The 16,069-nt window shown below is 38.8% G+C and overlaps 1 protein-coding gene across 2 annotated transcripts; it reads left to right on the top strand.

The window, feature by feature from the left end:
• Window positions 1-347: 347 nt before the first annotated feature.
• ctdspl2b (CTD (carboxy-terminal domain, RNA polymerase II, polypeptide A) small phosphatase like 2b) lies at window positions 348-15,458 on the top strand. Of its 2 annotated transcripts, none has more exons than XM_034679840.1 (13): window positions 348-815; window positions 4,725-4,915; window positions 6,558-6,696; window positions 6,783-6,932; window positions 7,044-7,292; window positions 7,380-7,476; window positions 8,705-8,816; window positions 8,939-9,025; window positions 9,357-9,419; window positions 9,509-9,588; window positions 9,813-9,939; window positions 12,160-12,255; window positions 12,370-15,458. In XM_034679840.1, exons 2-13 carry the CDS (start codon window positions 4,748-4,750, stop codon window positions 12,433-12,435), a joined length of 1,434 nt encoding a protein of 477 aa, XP_034535731.1. In that variant the 5' UTR covers window positions 348-815; window positions 4,725-4,747; the 3' UTR covers window positions 12,436-15,458. The 2 variants fall into 2 exon arrangements, with proteins under 2 accessions (XP_034535731.1, XP_034535730.1); XM_034679839.1 differs by lacking the exon at window positions 348-815 and adding an exon at window positions 1,430-1,615.
• The last annotated feature ends 611 nt before the right edge of the window (window positions 15,459-16,069 follow it).

The following is a 16,069-nucleotide window of genomic DNA, read 5'->3' as shown; positions in this document are numbered from 1 at the left end:
TTGGTTTTTTTGTCTCGGTACATCACAGTCCCCTCTAGTTTGTGCTCTAGCATTTATCATATTGTGTTGTTTTTTTTATAAAGTTGAGCAATGATGGAGGGGCATGCCCATTTAAATCTTAAAAACCAGACAGATTCCTGGCAAAAAGAAAGGCAGAAAACTCATTTCATTTTCTATTTTCAAGGTTTTATTTCAAGTTTAGCTAATATTTTTGTCTATATTTTTATGGGTAAAATGTACTATTTTTAGATAACTTAAAAAAAAAAAAAATAAATAAACATTCTGGGAGGCATCTCACGACCCCCCATGTGTGGCTTGCGACCCCCCAGATGGTCCTGACCCACACTTTTGGGAACCCCTGCTTTAGAGTAAAGGTGGCTGTAGAAATGAGCATCTGTGTGATGCCAAATATTATAGATCTATTGAGAATATACAGCAAAACCACTCTGAATGGTCGACCCTTGAACTCAGTCATTATTTGTAAAAGAGGAATCACAAATGGGAACAGTCATTCTTTCATTGCAGATCTGTGAGGAAAGAAGAACTGGTAGTGTTGGCTGCAGAAGACTGAGGTTGGTGTTTTTGAGAGGCAGAGGGGGTGTGTCTGTGTCCCATACGGGTATCTGCCTTGGAGAGACTGAGCAGAGGCGGGAAATGGCGCCTGGTAACACAGCGATGTGTCATATCGGAGACGGCCCTTGAGCAGAGAGAGAGATAGAAAAACTCGGATCTGATCACGAAAACAACCTCTGCCTCTGCTGTGATGGTTCAATGGTGTTGAGTCGTTATCAGCAGACACTGCGGATCACCGTAAAGTAAGTGGATAGCAAACCTTGAAGGTGCATTTGTTGAATCTGTCTCAGTGTTTATGTAATGTTCAACGACTAGATAAATATTTTCCTTTCCTGCCTTTTTCTGCCTGTGCACATCTGTTAGCCTGAGGGGGTTTCAAGCAGCCTAGGTAGGGTCTGCTAAGCTAGCTAAGCTGAATGGCTACGGCTAGTAAAAACACGGCCTACAGCGGGTCTGGCTAATTCCTGGTCGAATAGGCGTTTTGACTATCTGTAATGTGCATATATTTTTGTATACAGCGACATTACATCATTAAAAAATACGCATATGATACAATAAAACAAACTGCATTCATTACATGTCGTCGAAACAGGAAAGTTAACATAGATAAATTTGTCCTAAAAGTAGCTTTGAAGCTAATGTCCCTCACGGCATTCCTTAACACAAGTTTGCTAGGTTTACCCCTTAGCTAACATTAGCTAACTCTGTTTTAATTTATTTGAACCCCCTTAGTTGAGTTTAATCAACCCGTATCAAAACGTCTGAAGTGGTTGATTTAATCCCATCATTTGCTTTGTGAGCTAATAGTAACGCTAACTAAATCAACAGTTCATTTGAATAACATTCACACACAGCGCCTGTTCACAGCTAGCTAGTTTGACTCTCAAATAACACAAGCGTTAAGACGACTACAAATCGAGGAGACAGTGGAGTCAACTTGTTAAACATTCAGGACACATTTATCCTAATAATGTGCTTTATTTGAGTGAGTCGTTTTCACGTTATTTTGCTGGAGTTACCATGTCGGACTGGCTTGCTAACGGTAAGCTAGCATGTTTTGGGCCAACGCTGCTATTCAAAAACGAACCGAGAAACCGGTGCTTTTCCTTTCGATTTCGCCTTTATGCCACTTTTATGATGTTATAGAGTCAAATTATCTTAAATGTAGTAAAACAAATGTGTCACAACCCCTGACCCCTTTGCTTCGTTAAACTAGCATTAGCTTAAATCAAGCTAGCTGCTGCAGTCGTCTGTTTTTGGTGAATATTTGGTGCAACCTCTCAAACGTGTCTGAGGCCTTCACGTGTTGCCTGCGTTTAATGTTTTTTCTATAATTATGATCATGACTTGTTTAGCCTCAGATTCATTTTGCCGAGTTGACTGGTTATGGAAGGGCCCGACTTGTGTTTTTTTTTATTTATTTTTTAGCTCTGTTAGCTAACCTCATCCAGTCCCAGTGGCATGTTCTTATTTCCCGCTCACTCACTCGTACCTAGCTGTCTCCATGATCCTTGGTTAGAGAGGCAGATTGTTTTGAATGGTGGATGTATACCAGCTGTAATACCACCATTGTTAAGGTTTGGTCGTGTAGTATCTATAAAATACATGGTTTAATTTGAATTCTCATTAACAGGGGAATCCTCATATGACCTGTGAACAATATTTTGCACAAATTGAGAGAATAGAGTAGCATAATGTTCAAATACAGGCATAATGTAACAATATCTCCTGTTAAAACACTAAAAAAAATACATGTATATATGATAGACCTAAGCACAACACAGGGGCAATCTCACTGTAGTTTTAATTTGGAGTAATTAACTTTTAGTTCTGGACTGCATTATTATTTTATTATTTTAATCATTGCTTTAACATTAATTTATCTTATTTATTATTCATTTGATCTTGTTAACGCTACCGTTTCTTTCCACTATCACTTATTTTTTTTAATTTTACTGTATTGGTTTTTATTTTACTTTTAAGTATTTCATTTATTATCATGCCTTCTCTAATTTTACCATTGCTGTTTCCTGTCTCTGTTATTCTGTGAAACACTTTGGGCTGCAGGTTTTTATGTATGAAAGGTGCTATATAAATAAAGTTGAGTTGAGTAGGGGAGAAGTGCCAGTTTGAAACATCAGTCAGTTTCCCTGTGAAATTGAATGAATCAGGAAGTCAGCTGTAGTTGGAATTTTTGGTGCATTTGTTATAAAAGTAAAGTAGTGTGATGAAGAGGAAGTGTTCAACCTCATAGTATTAGCAAACATAACCATTGAATCAGCTGAGTGTCAGTGGCCTCATAGAGACTAATGGCAATACTATTCTGTGACAACCTGTGAGACGGTCTTCTCCAGGATTTTTGAGTTGAAAAAAAAGGACAAAAACATGAGAATTATTCTGAAGACAAAAGTTGCTTTGAGGGAAACAAGGTGGAGAACTAGTAGGTTTTGATCTAACACAGGATTGGACATGGTACTCAAACTTTACTCTCTGGCTTATGACAAAGTGATGTGAATAATGTCATTAAGTGTGAAGAGATAATTAAAATCACAGTAAAGGAAAAACAAAAAATATTTCTCCAAGCTAACTTTTGAATAGAAGTCACAAAGTAATTTGGTGGAACATTATGTACTATGTAAAATAAAAAATTTGAGTGGGAAGTTAAAACATTTTTTGGAAGTGCTTTCACATAGTGCACTCATTTGGCAAACTGTTGTGTTGCATGTCTTAAGCAGTAAAAAAAAAGAAGATTGCTCCTCGGGACGAATTAAGTTAATTTTTCTAATTGAAAGTGCTAAAATTGAAGATTGAAAATGATCAAATTAATCTTCACAATCTTATTTTTTCAGCTTTTTAGGGGTCTTTGCAGCTAGCATGTATTTTTTTTATGTTTTCTTAGTGTTCTTTTTATTGTTTATTTTTAAATTACTTTTTTAAAGTCTTTTATTATGATTATTTTATTTTATTGTATTTTATTTTCTAACAGCGTTTACTATTCAATGTGTTCTAACTTATTTTACCACACCGTGCTGCCCTTTGCTAAACTTGATAGTTTTTTTAAATGTGCTCTATAAATAAAGTGGATTGGATTGGATAGCATAAATGCTACAGAAGGAAGAAGTCTTGTTTTAGTTTTCATATTATTTAAATTGGTGTCATCTTGCCACAGAGTCAGTCACTTCCTGTTAATCTAATTTCTTTGAGGTGCAGTGAAACCAAAGCTCAGTGACTCATCAGTTATCAGTAGTAGTTTAAGCTGTATTGTTAAATTCACTTGCATACAATGTAATCTGCTACTCTATTTGATTCCATCAGCAGTCACGGCTCTGAGGCTCTTCCTACTTAAATGTTACTCTCTACTCCTACTCTGTTCGTGATTAAGCAAAAGCAGTAACCCTCTGTAGAGGTACAGTACTGCTCGTGAATGACACTTAACAGCATGTGGGATACTGTACTGTGTGTATTAAGAGCGTGCCGTTGTGTGATTAAGGTTCCTGACAGGTTTTGGATATGTCCAGACACATTTTCAGCCAGCTGCTGTTATGTAAGCGCGCTGGGCTGGCATGTTTGACTCACAATTTGTGTTCACTGTGGACAGTTTTTAAACTCAAGTGCAGTACATGCTGACATAAGTCCCTCTGATCTACAGAATATGAAGCTTATTTCCTTCAAATGATGTTTGTTTACATTAAAACATCTTTCCCTTTTTGCAGTTATTGCATGGTGAGGTTCATTTAATGATTGTGTTTGGACAAAGTCGATAAAAGGAACTCTTGTGAGGAACAATCCTGTGCAATGTCTTTTTTTAACTTCTCAAATGGAAGTAAAGCCAGCTGTGGCTGCTGAGATCCACTGTGATGTAAGTGAAATGGGATCTTGAATGCATCCAGATGTTAGCAGCAAATGCACCAGTATTACCCTGCTGCAGAACTCTGGATACCGTCAATACACTTTCAAAAAAGCAGTTTCAATAACCTGTTTTTCTCCTTTTTAAGTTGAGTATTTGTTTAAATATGTTTCTCTGACTGTACACTCATGTTGATTCCCCTCTCTCTCTCTCTCTCTCTCTCTCTCTCTCTCTCTCTCTCTCTCTCTCTCTCTCTCTCTCTTTCTGTCTCTGCCATCACTCCACGTCGGGTTTCCTCAAACAGCCTTACATGTGACTGCAAAAACAATGAGGCTGAGAATGCGTAAGGCGTCTCAGCAGCCGAACCCCAGCCTGGCGAGCCGCCCATCCCGTACCAAGCGGAGGCACTCCGAAGTCGAAGAAGACACTCCTACGAGTGGAGGGAGGGGCTTGTTCTCGACCATCAAAAAGTTCATCAGAGGAAATGCTGTCAAGGTAACGACCTCTGTACTCGCATCACATGACCCTGCTGCTTTTTAATTGAGTGATCAGATGTGAGCGAGATGCCCCTTCAGGAAACACTGAATCATTGCAGCTGAAGATCCTCTTTTTCTCACCTAAGCTTTCAGGCACATTTGTGGTTTTTAAATCTCTATTCATCACCGAGCTGCTCTCCAGGTCCCTGAGTTAAACACAGTGTTTCTAGGTGTGGAGTGTCATGTTTCCCAAGAAATGTCCGCTGGAATGCAGCAGCTTGTCTGAGAACTCGGACTCTGCTCTAATTTTAGCGTCTGGCTCAGAGTTGGTGCGCACAGGCGGAAGATAGTAACAAGTGGAAAAAGTCAAGTCAAGTATGTTAATGTTTAAATACAAGCTCCTGCACACTGCTTAGATTTAGTTTGCTTCTTAACTTTGAAACAAAGTGGTAACAAGCAGTATTCTGAGATAACTGCCTTTTATTATACTTTATATTTGATGGTCCTTTAAATGATATGACAGCCTGGATCTTGTAGGTTCTTGTGTATCACAGGTGTAAAATATATTTAGATCTTTTTGATGTAATGCATGTAGAATAAATTATAGTGCTATGTTTTAAATAGAGATGTAAATTTTAAGTAATCTCCGTAATTGATCTTTGGAAATGTTAACAATCAATTATTGATTAATCATTAAAAAAGTTAGACGTTTTCATGTCAAAAACAATGCCAAATGCGTTTTTTCCCCTAAATCAAAATTTCCTTAGCGACAAAATGTATATAACTGACGTATTAAATAGCTACAGATCATATTAAGGCGTACAAAATGTTAAACACGCTGAATTTCAACGTGTGGAGCAGGCTCAAAAATGATCTCCATGGACATACAGTCATAAAAGTGAAGGCTCAGACTACAACATGTGGATTTACTGCAACAAGAGGACTAAACAGAAACAGATTTCAGACTCACAGTGTCCAGCTTTCTGTCTACTAGGGATGTAAATTTCAAGTATATTCCGTGATCGATCTTTGGAAATGTTAACCATCAATTGTCGATTAATCATTAAAAAAACTTAAATGTTTTCCATGTAAAAAAACAACGCCAAATGCGTTTTTTTTTTCCCTGAATCAAATTTTCCTTCATGACACAATTTATATAACTGACAGTATTGAATAGCTACGGATCGTACTGAGGTGTTCAAAATGTAAAACACGCTGAATATCAACGTGTGGAGCAGACTCATAATCTCTGCGGACACAGTCATAACAGTGAAGGCTCAGACTTCATCAAGAGAACTGAACAGAAACATATTTTAGACTCAGTGTCCAGTTTTCTGTCTACTCGTTCTTATTGAGAAAAATAAGCATGTGAATGTGGTCAGGTGTCAGACGGGAGCGCAACCAGTCATAATCAGTCTGACGGGGGAGTAAAAGGGCGCTCGTGGAGACCTGTCACTCAGCCGCAGCCCACACCAATTTTGACACACCCTTTCCTGTGTTACAATCATTTTTTGCTGACTCATTGATGGATGATTTTAGGTCACCATTGTGGATTAACAGCCAAAGATTTCACTGTTTCTCTCATGATTGTCTCGTTTGTTCATCTAAGTTATGTGTTAAGGGGCTTTTTTAATAATTTGATGTTGTCTTCTTGCGTTAAGGTTCAGCAGGAGAGCCCAGCCAAGAAGACGCGACTGCATTGTGATGTTGACAACAACCTGATCACCTCCACAACCCCGAATGCCAACACCCCTCGCAAGACTATCAGCAGGGTCGGCAGGAGAAGCTCCCTCAATGGACGTGAGTGTAGTGAGAAAGTTTCAGCAATAGTCCGTGTTCCTCACTCGTCTTCCGTAACTCTATTAAACCAGATACTTCTCTTGCAGAGGCAACCAATCATGACAGGAGTAAGGAGAAGCCCAATGGCAGCCTGGGGGAGACGACAGCTGTTGAGCTGCCCACTAGTCCTCCCAGGACCACCCTACTGGGAACCATCTTCTCCCCAGTTTTTAACTTTTTCTCACCAGCTAAAAATGGTGAGCACACACAAGAACTGTTTATGTTTACATCTTAGTGCTGAGGTGTGTCCTTGTGTCAGATATGTCAGGATAGCACACAACAATAAGACTCTTCTGTGTGGTTTTCAGCCCCCTCTGGCTCAGACTCTCCAGACCAGGCGTTGGAGGCTGAGGAGATAGTCAAGGAGCTGGAGATGGAGCAGCCTGTGGAGACACCCACCAGCACAGCCACATCCACGCAGGAAGTGTGTGTCCCCACTAACTTCTACTCCAGTGTAACCCAGCTGCCGCCTCTGCGACCGCCGCACATCCCTGAGGTGTCTCCCATGGTGGTGGAGGGAGAGCTCGCAGCTGATGCAGACCTTCCACCCCTCACAGGTAGATACTGCACGATCACCTTTTTGATCCTCAGTTTGCTCCTGTTTTGTACTTCTGTGTCTCATCTTGTCCCCTTTGTGGTCCAAGCTCCAGGTTCCAGTCCTGAAATGGCGTACGTGGACTCCCCGCCTGCCGCAGTGCCACCTGAGGCAACCTATGAGGAGGACTGGGAAGTCTTTGACCCGTGAGTCATATACTGCAGCCCTGAAATGATGTTCTGACCTAACTTATGAAATGATGAGCAAGAGTGGACTTAAGTTAGATCACTTCTTGCAGATAGGCGTGTTTCTAGAATGCTAAGACACTTGATTCAACCAGCTCACAGCCAAGCGGCAACATCCCGTCTTAAGATATGAAGCCCATGCCGAAGTGTTAAAAACTGCAGTTTATCGAACGTCAGCTTGAGGCTGGCTGCAGAAACACCTGAAACCACATACACTACATTGCAGCAGAGATAAGCATGTTTACAGTCTGGTTCAAAAAACAGTTTAGGTCTGGATAGCTCATTTCTCTATCTGCACACACTGTTCGGGGAGTGAATAGTGCAAAGCTCTTTATTTTTTTAAGCTATTAAACGTACGAGTTTTGCCCAAATAAGGGCATGACTGACTTGATTGATACTACGTCCATTTATTATACAGTCTATGGTCACAGCTTAAGTTGAGACATCCCAGACCACAGTGATCCAACAAGTTTGATCCCAATGTTTGTATCTCCAGTTTATCAAATATAAATAGGACAGCAGGTGGTTAGTTATAAGTGCAATTCAGTGATACTAGTGATTTAAAATTTATGTCAATTACTAATAAGATAGTCTCTTAAATAATGACTGTCATATGCCTTTAATAATAATTATAATCATCTGTGTTTATATAGCACTTTTCAAAACATGTTTACAAAGTGCTTTACAAATCAGAAAGAAACTAAAAGACAATAAAAGAGAAATTTGACGAAGACAAATAAAAGGAAATGAAACAGTGTTGGACAAATAAAAACAAAAGATAAAAGATTGAAACAATCAAAAATCAGAAATATAAATTATAAAAATATAAAATAAAATGATAAAATCCTGTCTAAAATTAAAAAAAGAACTTCTAGTTTTGTCTCATTATTTATAGCTGATGGTTTAAACGGCTTGTGAGTCTTTGCCTGTTTTAAGTAAGTACTCTGAAAGACTTAATTAACAGTAGACAAAAGAACAGTTACAATTAATGATTTTGAGAAAACTGATCCTCCCTAGATTTTGTTATTAGTGGTGTTTCTGTGTTAACTTCAAGTGCACTTATTTTCAAATCAGGATGTCCAATGTTGTTTTTATTACACTAGATCCAAAGTGAATAAACAGTGAAACCTTGTCCTGCGTCATCACCTGATGTTTGAATTGACCGTATTTGTGATATTCTGATCCGTAGGTATTTTTTCATCAAACACGTCCCTCCACTCACGGAAGAGCAGCTCACCCGTAAGCCAGCCCTGCCTCTAAAGACACGCAGCACGCCTGAATTCTCTCTGGTCTTAGACCTGGTCAGTGGAACAATTATGGCTTCTTTATTTTTGTTTATTAAATGAATGAAATACTGTTAAAATTTCAAAATAAGTAGAGATTATTAAGCCATTCATTGTGTTTTATTCTTTATATTTTTAAGGATGAGACGCTAGTTCACTGCAGTTTAAACGAGCTGGAGGATGCAGCACTTACCTTCCCTGTTCTCTTTCAAGATGTCATTTACCAGGTGAGTGCTGTGCATGATGATCTTTGAACTCAGACCACTAGAGGGAGACAAAACCCTGCATGTTCAAACCCTTACCTGTGAGGAAGGTTTGCTTTCAAAGTGAAAATAAATAACTTTGTGAAACTTTCAGACAAATGAAGCGGTGAATGATCGATTCTTTCAGAGTATAAAACTATTAATGACAGCAAACTCACATCAATCACTTAGAAAAATGTCCTTATCTAGAAATGTAAAAGTGCATTTATCAACATTGTGCATTTCTACTGTCATAGTAATAGTTGTTTGTGTTGATCTTGAATGTTTGCTCATTGGTGGTCTGTTTTCTGTGCAGGTGTATGTGCGCCTAAGGCCGTACTTCAGAGAGTTTTTGGAGCGTATGTCTCAGATCTATGAGGTAAGTAGAACAAAGTCCCTGCTGGTAATTAACCCTGATTGCACCTCCTTTTGATAATTCTGACCTTTATTTTCTTCCCTCTCTTCTAGATCATTCTCTTCACAGCCTCTAAAAAGGTGTATGCAGACAAACTGCTCAACATCCTGGATCCTAAAAAGCAGCTAGTAAGGTACAGACTTGTTTTAGTTTCAGTCCGTTATAATTAAACGTCATACAGATAAAAGCCTGGTTGAAGCAGCTCTCTCAGCCGTGGGCAGCTCTGGTGTTGTCACGTGCTCCTGTGAAGGTGTCAGTGTGGTAGTTTTTCTGAATTATTGATTGCTCTGACCTTGTCACTGATTGATTTTTCTCTCTCTCTCTCCTCTTTTCTTTCATCCTCTACTGTAACCGTAGACACCGGTTGTTTCGGGAGCATTGTGTCTGTGTCCAAGGAAACTACATCAAGGACCTCAACATCTTAGGCAGAGACCTGTCAAAGACCATCATCATCGACAATTCACCACAAGCCTTCGCCTATCAGGTAAACGTGATAAGCACAAAGTAGAGTTACAAACCAAAGGAAAATAAAAGGAAAACTTCTTTTGAGAATGAGTCTTCACAAAAGCATCCATTCAGAGTGTGTGCTCCCTGAATGAAAACCAAACTTACCTCAGCGTGGCCTCTGACTGCAAAAGTATTGATTCATTCATTATAAAGACCCATTATGTCTTAACAGAGTGATGTCCTGATCAATCAAAGCAGAACAGATGTAGGTTAAGTAATCACTGTAACAAGCTGAAACTGTAACACATACGCCTACTCTGGACCTCTTAGTCTATTTACCAGATAACCATCGACCATCCTCTTGACTCATCACTTGATGTTATGACACAGGAATCTGCATGCTTACATAAGCAAGCAATATTTACAGGGTTCCCACTCGTCCTGGAAAACCTGGAAAACAGTTGACCAGTTTTCCAGTACTGGAAAACACCTGGAAAATGGGAGAAAAAGTAAAATGTCCTGGAAAATCACGGTTTGTCCTGGAAAATTATTCCAACACAACTGCGTGCGACCTGACACGGTTAAAAAAACATATCCCCATTCAACATTTGTGGCCATTTTTGTCATTCAGTTCTATTTAGGTCAATCAATGCACTGATCCTCTGAGTATTATTATTATTATTATTATTTTTTTTTCAGTAAGGCAGCTTCCAGATTCCTTTACAGGCTCTTTTGTTTCTTACTTAGCTAATTATATATTTTTTGAGAAAAGAGAAAGCTGAGATGAGAGTTGGCCATCATTGTTACTTGGTTGCACTAATAAAGTGAAGTGCTGTACGTACATCTGTGGTTGCATTGTTCTATAATCAATTTGCCATAATTTTTAAGCATCTAAGAGATGATTTCATTGATAGCCATAGACTGCACATCTTTCAATGTAGACTTCCACTGAGAGGAACATATTAAACTATTTAGGAACTAAATTAGGAACTAAATTTAAACTGTCATACCAGCTTGATCATCATTGAAAATGTCCTGGAAATGTCCTGGAAAATGATCTCTGGAAAAGAGTGGGAACCCTGTATTTAGTCTACCTAACCCCCAAACCTGACACTCCTTATGAAACTGTTGACCCTACAAGAGAAGTCCTATGATGCACACACATTTCTTGCACAGTTGATTGGTCAAAAATGCCACATCCCTGGTGTTTTATTAAGCAAAGAAAGGCTTCCTACAAATAATCGGTAGTGTTTCTCTACTCTCACTTATCCCAGTAAAAAAACATTCACCTTCCCGGTGACCGCCCCTTCTATCTTACCTATCTATATGTGTTACAAATGCCAAAATAGAAACAAAAGGGATCCAAAACTCTGGAATGATTAAGCCCTTCCTGATTTTACCTGAACTTAATTTTATGTTTTAATTGTTAACTATTTCAAAACTGTATTTTAAAATAATTGTTTTCCCTCAGAGTTCTTTTAAAGGAATTCTGTCTTTTAAAATATGACTTATTTCTTGATTTTGCTTGGAGGAGTTTTTATGTTGTGCTTTTATTTTGCTGCCCATTATAAAGCAGTCTGTAACCTGGCTTTTGAAAATTGCTCCATAAATACAATTATTATATACAGTTGTGCTCATAAGTTTACATACCCTGGCAGAATTCTTGATTTTTTTTTGGTAATTTCTTTAAAGAATATTAACGATAATAGGAAAACTTTTTTTACCACTCATGGTTAGTGGTTGGGTGAAGCCATTTATTGTCTAACAACTATGTTTACTCTTTTTATATCATAATGACAACAGAAACTACCCAAGAAATTATAAATTCTGCCAGGATATGTAAACTTATGAGCACAACCGTACATGTCACCCAGTGCAAAACTACCAACCTATCAAAGTGAGTATTGAAAAATATTAATAACACTTAGGGCATCAAACTTAATCCTATATTTACCTTACATGAAATAATACATTAATTAATTAAAGTAAAATAATCAAGTATAGGAAACAATGGAGAGTGCTCCAATAGCCTGTTTTCTTATGATCTGGGTGAAGTAGAGGTTTTGATCTCTGGAGTCTGGTGGCTTTGAGGTTGTTTGTTCCCGCTGGTTAGAGGGGAGTTGATGGCTGATTGGACATCTATTGTGGTTTTATATGCTGGGGGTGTTATGGAACATTTATTGGCAGTGAATGTTGTTTAACTTGTAACAGTAGAAAAATATCACTGATCTTATTTTACACGTTCTTGTCTCAACAGTTATCTAATGGGATCCCCATAGAGAGCTGGTTCATGGACAAAAATGACAATGAGCTCCTGAAGCTGGTGCCCTTCCTGGAGAAGTTGGTGGAGATGGTAAGATGTGGATGCATTACACATTGTATCTATCATATGATCTACTTTAACAACTACATCAGGGTAATATTTAACCATTGTCTCCTCCCCCATGTGATTGTCCTCCCTGCTAAGAACGAGGATGTGAGGCCCCACGTTCGGGAGCGGTTCCGTCTTCATGACCTGTTGCCCCCGGACTGAACTGGACCACAGTCTCTCAGAATGGGACTCCACAAACAGACTGAAACAACATGCGTGTAAAAAGCCTTTCTTTGGATTACAAACTACAACATTGCCATTACAGTTGAAATTTGGCCCTATTTTTCTTTATTTTTTCTTTTTTAAACCCACCATTGCTTTTTAAAACTTTAAAAGAAAATGTTTTTAAAACGTCTGGGTACAAATTTTCTTAAAAATCTAGATATGTGGATGAAATGACTCTGTCAACACGCCCAGGTAACTCCTCTTTGTGACTGACTCTCCAGCTATGGAGACAGACATTGTCTACACACTCTCCTGCTTGTCTTGGTGCTGGTTTAGTGGATCTGAAAACGCCCGCCAGCAAAGAGGAAGTCTACCCTGACCGAGTTTCTGACCCTAAACCAACCCCCCTGGTGCTCACGCTGTTGACACTGACGAATAACGACACTCTGGCTACAGACCATTTTCGGCAGGAATGACTGGCCTGTAAATGAATCTGTGCATGTGTGTTTGTTTACTCCTAGCCACACACAAACACAAACACACACACTGATTTGGTGTTTGGCAAACCTACAATCTGTAGCCTTTACATCATATGCATTCCTCCGTAGCTGAGTCAAGTTTCTATTGTTGGTTGCAGTTTTTTTTTTCTGGTAAAACTGGTGTTTCATTGTTTAAAAAAAAAAAAGATAGCGTTTCAAGGTGTTTTACTTCTGTTTGTAAGATATGATGTTTTAAAAGGGGTTATGTACGTTTTGTTGTAGGCCTTTTTCCTGCAACAAAACACGGGTGTGTGTTAATCGACAGTCCGCTGCAAATGAAATGGAATCAATCCAGGACTTAAAAGAATAGTTTGTTCTCTTTCTAACAAATAGAGGTGTGAATGAATGTGTTTGCTTCACTGTTGACATCATGGCTCCTTAATTAAATGTTAGGAATAAGAACCTTCTTATCTGTAAATCTGACACATTGTAAAGGTTTGAGGGCATTCATTTTTAAAGTGATCCATGTCAACCTTTCTTTAAAACTAGTATTCGATTTATTTTTTTCATTCGTCTATAACCAGTATTTTCTTTCTCTCCTAATCAAACATACTGGCGAAGTCAGAGCAGTTTTTTTTAGTTTTAATGTGTAAGTTGATGGCTATATCAGTAGCATTATAACTAATGTAGCACATCTCTGCCAGTGTGTCATGAAGTCTACCCATGGTAGGAATCTATGGCCAGACCTTGTACCAGCCATAACTGGCACCAGCAACATACTGTTCAGTCGGCTCAGCTGGCTGCTCCTCTACCTGTTTCACATGTTTTACTTTGTACTCATTAGCTTTTGTGTTTTTTTCTTTTTTTATGTTTAGCACGGTTTAAAGCGTTGTGTTTAAGAATGGTAACTATATGAATGTGTATCTGCCCAACTTCAGCCTGGAACACTCAACGCCAAACTGACATATTACTCCTCTTTTGTTTCAACCTGATTTATGTAATAATGAAACAAACAGCAGGCAGAGACATGGATGCTGAGTGAGCGTCCTTCGAAGCATAAACCTGATAGAAAAAGACAAAAAAATCGAGTTAACTCAACCCTTAAAAATTTGGCATGCATTGTTGAACCTTTTTCAGATCAATTTGAATCAAAGTGCATTTTATGTTGAAGTAAATGTGAGTGTTTGGATTCGTCTGGGTTGCCTGTACAGTGCCATAAGATTCTCCTCCTCACAAGCCCCTCCCCCAAATCCCCACCCCCAAAAAAAGCTGAGATAGAAAGAGACAATCAGACCTCAAAGCTCTCGCAGATACTGAAATAAGAACACACCCACCTTCCCCTTTTCTTTCAGTGTGCCGTAAGTGTTGTGTACTGTGATTCCATTGAGTTGCAACCACCCATGAGTTCTCTGCAGGTGAACCCTGCTGTGCCCGGTCCAAACAATCCCTGCCGCTCACTTTGAACGCAGGTTCTGTTCAGAGATGGTTTCCATCCGTTCAGCGTCGGTTCATCTTTGCCTTTTTGTTGTCACCAGAAGTTCGTAGCTCTACAGAAATTAGAATTAGTTTGTGTTCAAGTAAAGTTGTTACAGGGCACAATAGTGTGTGTGCTCTGACGTTACGTTATGAGCACACGTCCAGACTATGAATGTAAATTGTAAATGGGGGTGATATCTTAAGTGTTTTCTAAATTCCTTAATGTGTTCTTTCCTCACAAACAAGAACAAAACGACGAGGCACGACGGCAGCTAATCTCTGCTGTTCAAATGTTGAATAGGAGGCGAGGACAAAGTGTATGGAAGAGGAAATGCTTAAAGTCCCACCATTGTTTTCCCCTTCCTTGCTCCCCCCCCCCCCCCCCCCATTGCCCTCCCACCATCCTGACTGCCAGCTTTCAGTATGCAAGCCTCACCCTGAGTGTGATGCAGCCTGGGTGTGCTCGTCTCCTCAGCGGGCTGTGCCATGATGTAAGTTATCAGTCATGGCTTGTTTTTGAAGGACCGGTGTGAGGCGTTTAATACTTGTCATCCAGCTCATTTTTATGTGCATTACCTGTTTATTGTACACTGAGTGTTGTACAATACATGCAGCTTCATGTTTAAAAAATCCTTAAAATAAGGAAAATCTTTTGTATTTTTGATTTCAAAAGGCATGTCATATCTACTTTTTAAATGTATTAATGAAGATTTAACTTTACTTCAGATGGAGTGTTTTTTTTCTTACAAATATCTGTATGTTTAGTTTAGCGCAAATGTTACTGAACTGTTAAACTTAGCATGTAGAGAAAACAGCCTGCTTAGTAGGAAAGTCCTGAATTAAATTTTAATCTTGGCACTTTTCTGCAGAAAAGAGCAATCGTGTTAATGATTTTTTTTTTCAATATCCGTTAAGCCATTTTACTTGCAAGAATTGCTATTTGTGCTGAAGATGTATTTAAAATGTTTTAAGACATCTTTGTTAGCCGTCGGGCTACATGCTATTGTAAAGTGTATATACAGTTACATTGAATTTCTGAAACAAAGTTTTAAAGTTAAAAACCTCTGCATGCTCTTTGTTTTCATTTCTCTTGAATTTGGAGATGAAGTTTGAGATGTGGGGATCAGGGAAGAAGAACTAATCAGGGAAGAAGAAAGGAGTGGTGCACAATTTATATTCTTACATCCGAGCTATTAAAGCACGAAAGAGTGAAGGTAACACTTAATCTAATTCTCAATCTTTCACATAAAAGTCAGTTATTGTGTATAGATACGAGCATTAAAAAGTAGGCCATAAAATCTTAACTACTAAATGCTAGATTATTTATTTCACTAAGGTTTGTGGGAGGAAACGTTCTAATTTAAAATATATAATTGTTTTTCTAATAACAGATCTAGTGAAGCTGCAGTTGGTAGGATTGGGGTAAAAATAAAAAACGTTACTTATGTTGTGCTGACAAAAAAGTTCTAACACTCATCAACAGCCATAAATAAATGAGGTAATTTGAGATTATGGGGAGATCTCTGTATTTGCCTCTGCCTCTGTATCCAGCAAGCTATAAATTCCAATTGCTCCCGTCAGCTCTGACCAATCAGAGCCACTCTCCTGATTGGTCCTCAGAGAGGGGAGAAGAGGGGTTTAATGAGAGGGAAATCTGGTGCGTAGGGGTAGTGTTG

The sequence above is a fragment of the Notolabrus celidotus genome, chromosome 3 (assembly GCF_009762535.1).
Source record: "Notolabrus celidotus isolate fNotCel1 chromosome 3, fNotCel1.pri, whole genome shotgun sequence".
Classification (NCBI taxonomy): domain Eukaryota; kingdom Metazoa; phylum Chordata; class Actinopteri; order Labriformes; family Labridae; genus Notolabrus; species Notolabrus celidotus.
This window is presented reverse-complemented; position numbering and strand designations above follow the sequence as displayed.

Excerpts from the sequence above, each read along its gene's own strand:
- ctdspl2b (XM_034679839.1), top strand. The coding sequence starts at position 1,594 with ATGTCGGACTGGCTTGCTAACG. Across the intron at positions 6,933-7,043 it reads TTTCTCACCAGCTAAAAATG|CCCCCTCTGGCTCAGACTCT; the intron begins GTGAGCACACAC and ends TGTGGTTTTCAG. Across the intron at positions 9,589-9,812 it reads CCTAAAAAGCAGCTAGTAAG|ACACCGGTTGTTTCGGGAGC; the intron begins GTACAGACTTGT and ends CTGTAACCGTAG.